The sequence below is a fragment of the Pteropus vampyrus genome, unplaced genomic scaffold, assembly GCF_000151845.1.
Source record: "Pteropus vampyrus isolate Shadow unplaced genomic scaffold, Pvam_2.0 Scaffold657, whole genome shotgun sequence".
Lineage (NCBI taxonomy): Eukaryota > Metazoa > Chordata > Mammalia > Chiroptera > Pteropodidae > Pteropus > Pteropus vampyrus.
In genome coordinates this window covers 16,448-24,977 of record NW_011889438.1, presented here as the reverse complement: position 1 = coordinate 24,977, position 8,530 = coordinate 16,448, and the positions used below count along the sequence as shown (strand labels likewise).

General features: G+C 36.5%; 1 protein-coding gene across 1 annotated transcript in view; it reads left to right on the top strand.

The window, feature by feature from the left end:
- Positions 1 to 8,530, top strand: part of ZNF182 (zinc finger protein 182) — a 26,018-nt gene that overhangs the window by 11,955 nt on the left and 5,533 nt on the right. The window contains exons 3-4 of the mRNA XM_011385093.2: positions 5,092 to 5,218; positions 5,524 to 5,619. Of these exons, the coding sequence (XP_011383395.1) occupies positions 5,092 to 5,218; positions 5,524 to 5,619 (223 nt within the window). The remainder of the gene's footprint in view (positions 1 to 5,091; positions 5,219 to 5,523; positions 5,620 to 8,530) is intronic.

Below are 8,530 nucleotides of genomic sequence, written 5' to 3'. Positions count from 1 at the left end.
TTTTTGCAGTTGATCTCTAGTTTCAAAACATTATGATCAGAGAATATGGTTGGTATGATTTCAACCCTCTTATATTTGTTGAGGCTATCTCTGTGTCCCAATATGTGGTCGATTCTTAAGAATGTTCCATGTATACTAGAGAAGAATGTATAAGCAGCTGTTTTGGGATGGAAAGCTCTGTAAATGTCAGTTATATACCGTTGGTCTAATGTGTCATTTCAGGATGTTATTTCCTTTTTGATCTCCTGTTTGGATGATCTGTCCATTTCCAACAGCAGGGTATTTAGGTCCCCTATTACGATAGTGTTTTGGTATGTTTCTCCCTTTAGTTCTGTTAGTAATTGCTTTATATATTTTGGGGCTCCCTGATTGGGAGCATAGATATTAATAAGTGTTATGTCTTCATGGTGCATGATTCCCTTTATCATTATGAAGTGTCCCTCAGTATCTTTCTTTACCTTTTTTATTTCGAAGTCTATTTCATCTGATGTTAGTACTACTCCTGCTTTTCTCTGAATGCCATTTGCTTGAAATATCATTTACCACCCTTTCACTTTGAGTCTATATTTGTCTTTGGAGCTCAGATGTCTCCTGAAGGCAGCATATGGTTGGCTTTTGTTCTGTGATCCATTCTGCAACTCTGTGCCTTTTTATTGGTGAGTTCAATCTATTTACATTTAGGGTGATTATTGAAATATGAGGTCTTTTATAGCCATTTTATCTTTTGCTTTCTGGTAGCTCGGTGTTTCCATTGCTTCCTTGTCCTTGTGCTTCTGTTTTCTTTTTTTTTTTTTTTTTTGGTTGGCTTTTGTGGGTTTTCCTTCTGGTCCTTCTTGTTTTATGTTACATACAATTGTTCTGAATCTTTGGTGTGTGGTTACCATTATGAATATGTAAAATATAGTCATATATATATACAGTGTCCATTTTCTTCTGCATTTTATCTCCATTCCCCTTTGCAAATTTGGATCTTTGAATCCTCCCCTTTTCAGTCATTGTTGTCTCTATTTGTCTCTATGTATGCTGAACGTTCATTACTATATTGTTATAACAATTCTCTTCTTATTATTTAAGCTTATAATGCCCTGTTCTTTGTAAAGGTTTCACTCCTCTGCTTCTATTTGCCTGATAGTCACTTTACTCCTAATTTTGTTTGTTTATTTATTTATTTATTTTGTCATTTTGATTTAGGTGAACTGACCCCTTTCAGTATTCCCTGTAGTGCCGGCCTCATAGTGAATTCCCTCAATTTTTGTATGTCTAGAAAGATCTTAATTTCTCCTTCATTTGTAAAAAAGATCTTAGCTGGATACATTATTCTCGGTTGGTAGTTCCTTTCACTTATTATTTTAAATATTTGGTTCCATTCCTTTCTGGCTAGTAAGTTCTGTGCTGAGAAGTCCAAGGATAATCTAATGGATTTTCCTTTAAAAGTTACCGGTTTCTTCTCTCTGGCTGCCCTGAGAATTCTGTCTTTGTCAGTGATTTTTGATAATTTCAATACAATGTGTCTTGGTGTCCTCTCATGGTATCAGCTAGTTCTTGAATTTCTCTTTCATTCTTTTTCATTCTTCAGTTTCTCTCTTCTTTCTTCTGATTTATTTCTAGATTTCTGTACTCGATATCACTGATCCTTTCCTCCATTTGGTCAACTCTATTTCTCAAGCTTGCTATTTCATTTTTCAACTCTTGCAGTGTGTTCTTCATCTCCTGAAGGTCTATTTGGTTCTTTTTGTGGGTTTCAATCTCCTTGCTCTGCTCATCTTGTTGTTTTCTCAATTCCTGAAATTGTTGATTTGAGTTGTTTTGGATCTCATTGAGTTTTTCAGGAAGTCCCATCCTGAATTCTCTGTCATTTAAGTCATATATTTCTATGTCTGTAACCTTATTTTCTGGAGATTTTCCTCTTTCTTTCTGTGATGCCTTGTCACCTTGGTTTTTCATGTGTTTAATGGACTATTTCTCTGCCTGGGTATTAATGGAAGTGTATTCTGCTGTTTTTTCAGAAAGAAGATTTAAAGATCTCTCTTTAGCCTGTTGCAAAGAAGGCGCTTTTCTTTTCGTTTCTAGTAGGTGGCGTCTCAGCCTCTTGGATCCCTGCTTTATATAAAGTCTTAATAACGCTTTTTAAGTTTTCTTGTAGATATTTAATCATGCTTGCTACCCTCAGTTTCAGTCCCTGTCAGTGTCAGTGACAGTCTTGGCAGTGTTTGCTCAGATTCTCCTGGGGCTCCTCAGTGATCAGTCTTGGAGGGTGTGGGTGGAGGAGCCCTCTGGGTTGGGGGTTGGGGACTGCAGCTCAGCTTCGGTTTTCTAACCACAGCCTGCAAAAATCAGCTGTTGTTCCTCTGCGATCCTGTCCCGCTTCTCTGCTTTCTGCCCTTATGGCTGGTCCCGCAGCCAGCCGGCCACGGGGAGCTCACAGCTATCCCAGGCAGAAATATTCAGGGAACTTGCAACTCCTTCTCTCCTCCCCCTCCTCCTGCAGAGAGCTCCGGCGGCTGTGAGAGGCAACTTCTTTATTACTCCCAGTCCTCCGCCCGACACCCAGGGTTCTGACCTGTGGTAGCTCTTATGCACAGATCCCACACTCAGACGTGCTGGTGTGCAGTTTGGGTGTTTTTTGTTGAGTTTTAGATGTTTAGCTTATTGTTGTTTCAATGGGAGAGATATGGGGATGTCTCTCACTCCGCCACGTTTCCAAATATCAGCAGTATGTTGCTTCTGAGTCTGACTTCTTTCACTTAGTATTATATATTTGGGGTTCATCCATGTTGTTGCATGTATCATTAGTTCTTTCATTTTTATTGCTGAGTAATAACACATTGTATGGATTCTAGTTTGTGCATCCAGTCACTGGTCGAAAAACATTTGGGTTGTTTCTGATTTAGATAATTACAAATATAGCTGCTATATAAATTTCATGTACATATTTTTGTGTTTACATAAGTTTTCATTTAGGTAAATATACCTGTGAATAGGATTGTTGGGTCATATGGGAGGCTATGCTTAACTTAATAAGAAATTGGAAAACTGTTTTTCAAAGCGGCTGTGCCATTTTGCATTCCTGCCTATGATATATGAGAGTTCTAGTTGTTTCACATCCTCACCAGCACTTGGTATTTTCAGGTGCTGTTTTTTTCCCATTCTAATAGGTGTGTAGTGGCATTTCATTGTGGTTACAATTTGCAGTTTCCTTGTGACTGATGATGTTAAGCATCTTCATGTGTGCTTGTCATTTGTATATCTTCTTTGATGAAGTATCTCTTTTTTGTCTTTTTTCTTTTTTAGCTTTGAGGGTTCTTTATGTATTCTCAATACAACTTCTTTGCTAGATATGCGATTTGTAAATATTTTCTCCCATTGTTTGGCTTTTTATTCTCTTAACAGTGTCTTTTGAATTTTGGTGTCACATCTAAGAAATTATTTGGTTAACCTAAGGTTAAAAAGATTTTCTCATATATTTTCTTCTATAAATTTTATAGGCTTATATTTCACATTTAGGTCTGTGACCTATTTTGAGTTCTTTTTTATATGTGTTGGAGGTATGGACTAAAGTTCTTTTTTTGCATATGGATAGCCGATTGTTCCAACATCACTTGTTGGAATGAGAACTCCCATTTTCCATTGAATGGCCCCTGCACTTTTGTTGAAAATAGTTAAGTAAAAACATATAAAATATATTTAATTATGACATATATGAAGTAGTTAAGTCTACAGCTTGATGAATTATCACAAAGTGAATACACTGGGTAACTGCCCCATAGCTCAAGATTAGAACATAATCAGGACCTCTGAATCCCCACTCACACCCTCTCCCAATTAATACCACCCACTCCCAAAGGTAATCACTCTGACTTCTAACGTTATGGATTGGTCTTGCCTGTTCTCTTATTATATATAAACAAAATCATGCAGTTTGTACCCTTTTGTATCTGGATTCTTTTGTTCAGTAGTACATCTATGACATTCATGTATGTGGTATATGCAGTTGTAGTTCATTCATTTTCATTACCAGACAGTATCGCTGGGTCACAGTGCATGTAAATCAGAGTAGAATCGCTGGGTCACAGTGCATGTAAATCATTAACTTCATTAATAATGCCAATCTGTTTCCCCAAGCAATTGTACCAGTTTATATTCCTACTAACAGTGTGTGAGTTCCCATATCTACACAATCTTATGGTATTTTAGTTTGCTTAATTATAACCTTTCTGGTGAGTGCATAATGGTGTCTTTATGTGGCTCAAATTTTCATTTGCCTGAGTGGTAATGGGATTGAACATATTTCATTGGTTACCTGAGTGCTAATGAGGTTTAGTTTATTTTTTTCATGTTCATAGTTCATTTGTTTTTTTTCTTTTTAATGAGGTACCTGTTCACATCTTGTCTATCTTTCTGTGTTGTATGTTTCTTATTGATCTGTAGAGGTTATTTTATATGTTCCAGATAAGATCCTTTTGTCATTTATGAACGTTGTAGATAACCTCCCCATCTATGTCTTGCCTTTTTACTGTTGTACTTTTAATCCTATAACATTTATAAGTCTTTTAAGAGTGGTGCTTTTCATATCTTGTTTTAGAATTCTTTCCCTATCCCAAGACTGAAAACATTTCCCTTTATTACTTTCTAGACACTTTACTGTATTAACTTTCACATTAGATTTATAATTTACCTGTAGCTGATTTTTGTGTATGGTGAGTATTAGGGGTTAAATGTCATTTTCCCCATATAAGATATCCAGTGACCCATCCACAGTTACTTGAAAAGATTATCTTCTCCCTACTGCTTTGCAGTGCCAACTTTGTCATAATCCCAATGTCCATACATATTTGGATTCTCTCTTTAGTTCTACTGGACTATTTGTCTAGCCTTGTGCTAATACCACATTGTCTTACATATTCTTTTAATGGAATATTTTTTCTACCATAATTTGTAATTTTCCCACAAAGTATGTCACTAACAATATAATGTAGGCATCCTGTATTAAATCATCACCATGAACTGGGAACCCAACCAGAAGCTCCCCTACATTCTATCTTCATCACCCGTTGGAGTGGATTTTAGAATAAAAGGAATGTGCAATTACAGGGACTTGTGACATTTGAGGATGTGGCTGTGGATTTCACCCAGGAGGAGTGGCAGTACTTGAACCCTCCACATAGGACCCTGTACAGAGATGTGATGCTGGAGACCTATAGCAACCTGGTCTCTGTGGGTAAGAATGACTTCCTCAGGTAATTTCACTATTTATGATTATGTCAAATAGAGGGACTTTCTCAGTTTTAGAAACTTGCAGGGTCTCTGAACTGTTTGAAGAGTTTGACACTGAATTCCAGGGATCAAAGTTCCTTTTTCTCCTCTTTGCTCTCCTGACAAGGTGTCAACTCAAAACCCAGGTGAAGTGGTTTGACTTAACCATTGCATCGTGATAGGTCCCTTGAGTTTGCTGCCCCAAACTCCACCTTCCTCTTTCTCAGAGGCTTTGAAGACCAAGGAGGTATTGCTGTCATTTCTCATTAGCAGGGCAGCAGGCTACCAAACCAGACATCATCCTCAAATTGGAGGTAGAAGAGCCATGCCTGGCAGAAGGAATAATCCCAATTTGGAGTTTTCCAGGTAAGTGAGATTGACCCAGGCTATGGAGACATGAGGTCCCAACTTATCAGTCGGGTGAGGACCTCTGAAAGGGCTTTCAGAAACATCTGGGAAAAAGTTGTGGCCCTTCGATGTTGTTGGACAGGCACATGAATACCCCAGACATAAGACTGATCCCTCTCTCTGTCCTACACCTATCAGATTACTCTCAAGTTGGTGCTCACTCACAAGTTTCTGCACAGCTCTTTTTCCCTGTAGTTAAGTGTCTTGTACATGCCAACCCCTGCCTCCAACTTTGTAATCCATTACTTTCTACTGTCATTATTCATTTTGATGTTTCACTACCTTATCTGAAGCCAGGCCCACATTAGTTACAGGCTAGGCTAATACTCTAATTCCAGATTGAATTGCCTGATTCCATTCAGTTTAGATATTTCTATCAGATTTGCTCTCCTAAAACATCTTATCTCTTTTTAAAGAGATCCTTATTGAGACATAATTCACATACCATTAAATTCTCTTTTGAAGTATACAAATTCAGTGATTTTTAGTATATTCAGAGTTGTGCAACTATTACCACTATCTAACTTTAGAACATGATTATCACCCCCAAAAGAAACGCCTATCTCTCATCAGTCACTCTCTATTCTCTCCTGCCCTGCATTTCCTAACAATCACTAGTTTATCTTCTGTCTCTATGGTTTTGCCTATTCTGAACATTTCATATAAATGGAACCATACAAAATGTGGCCTTTAATATATGGTTTCTTTCACTTGTTGGCATGTTTTCAAGGGTCATTTACATTGCAGTATCAGTACTTCATTCATTTTTATGGCGGAATGATACTCCATTGTATTGTTATACCACCTTTTGTTTATGTGTTCATTTGTTGATGGACATTTAGGTTGTTTCCACTTCATTTCTATGAACATTCATGTAGAAGTTTTTGTGGTGATATATGTTTTCATTTCTTTAGAGTTCATATATAGGAGTTGTTGGACAATGTGATAGCTGTTCATCTAATGTTTTGTGGGACTGCCAAACTGTGTGAATATCTTGTTCCTCAAAAATTTTTAACCAGTGGTTTTAACATTCCAAGATTATTGCCTGAATCAGTTATTACTGAGATGGTTGGAAAAAAATGAATTTCCTATCATTTATAAGTTGGCACTATTCTATAAAAAAAAGTTCTGTTATCCCATCTCAATTAATTTTAGTATAGAATGGACTCATAGATTTCTATTTTTTGGTGTATTTAATCCATTACTTTCTACTGTCATTATTCATTTTGATGTTTAAGTTGTCCTCAGTTTGGCTAGTAAGAGTACCTTCAGGCTGGCTCCTCTGTCTTTTGACATGTGTCCATCATTTCTTGAGTACTTTCTAGCACAAAAATATGTTCCAGGTTCACCTTGTATTTCCCCCATTTTAGACCTGGAATGAGCGACTTCTCCAAAGATTTCTGATTCCTTTTAGTAAGGAATGGTATATAGAAATCGGGATCTAGGTGCTGGGTGTGTTCATAGCTACTCGGATTCTTGTCTCATAATCTACAGATGATTCCTCTCCACCTTTTCTCCCTTGCATTTATTTTTTAAGTAGTGGGTCATTTGTCCTTTAGTTTCTCACATTCTTTTTGCTGTTAAGTACCCCATGGTGGTATTTAACATAATCCTCTCCCCTGTTTTTCTTACAAATTGGTAGTTAGATCTTGAAGCTTGATCAGATTCAGGTTTTTTTTTTCTTTTAGAAAGATGACTTCCTAGCTGGTGTAACAGGAGACATGTAATACATGGTTGTCTGTCTTTTTACTATGTTATGAGTTATTGGTGAGTATTGCTTAGATCCATTAATTCATTAATGATTGCAAAATGGTACTACTCAAAATCTATCATTACTTCTTTGTTGATTAGCTGGAATAATTATATAAAGAGAGATTGCCGTATTTGGTTATATATGAATTACACATTTTACAGAATAGGTACATAGTATACATGAGTTACATGTTTCTCTATTTATTTACTAGTTTGCAAAACAATGAGTTTGTTTTATAGTATCATTCAAAGGTACTAATATGTCTTTTTTGAGTATCATTTATGGACTTAGGGATTTAAACATAATTATGTTTTAATCCATTGCCTTATCCTTATTATGAATCAAAGTGCCCCATCTCTGGCCACTGGAAACTTCTTCAAGTTGGCTTGAGTTTTTAGTACATTCCTTGCTTTCTGGTGTTATAAGATGTTCCAGGATCATTTTACATATTTCCTGTCTCTTACCTGGAGTCAGCCACTTCTCTAAGGAGGCCTGGTTCTCTTTAGTGGTAAATAATGTTTTGAGACCACAATTTAGATGTTAGGGAGTAGTTTCTAGGCCTTTTCATTGACAGAGCTAGGAACTATGTAAAAAAAGATTTTTTTAAGAGAAAATATATCATGTATCCAAATTGATATTTCCAAGGCAAATTCTGGACTTAAAGGTTCTTAATTTATTAATCTTACATCTGATGGTAGTGTTAACCTAAAAATTAAAGGCCAAAGTGAGAGGCAACAAACATTTATTTGAGATCAAAAAAGAATAGCTATTTGGGAAGCACTGATTCAGACAGAAACCTAAATAGTATTCTGATTAGGAGACAAACATAAGGAGTATTTATGAGAAAGGGAAGGGAAACAATTACATCAATAGAAGGAAGACATTTCTATAGGTGCTGATAAGCTAACAGTGATGCTAATTCTAAACAATGTTTTTAATTTTCAGACTGGTAGTTCAGTAGTTATCAGTCTGGTAGTCATGTCTGCTTTCTTGTTATTTTCCAAACAGTTATTTATGATACAATGTTGCTTTAGGCCTAGTCCAAATGTCTTCCTTCCTTCCTTCCTTCCTTCCTTCCTTCCTTCCTTCCTTCCTTCCTTCCTTCCTTCCTTCCTT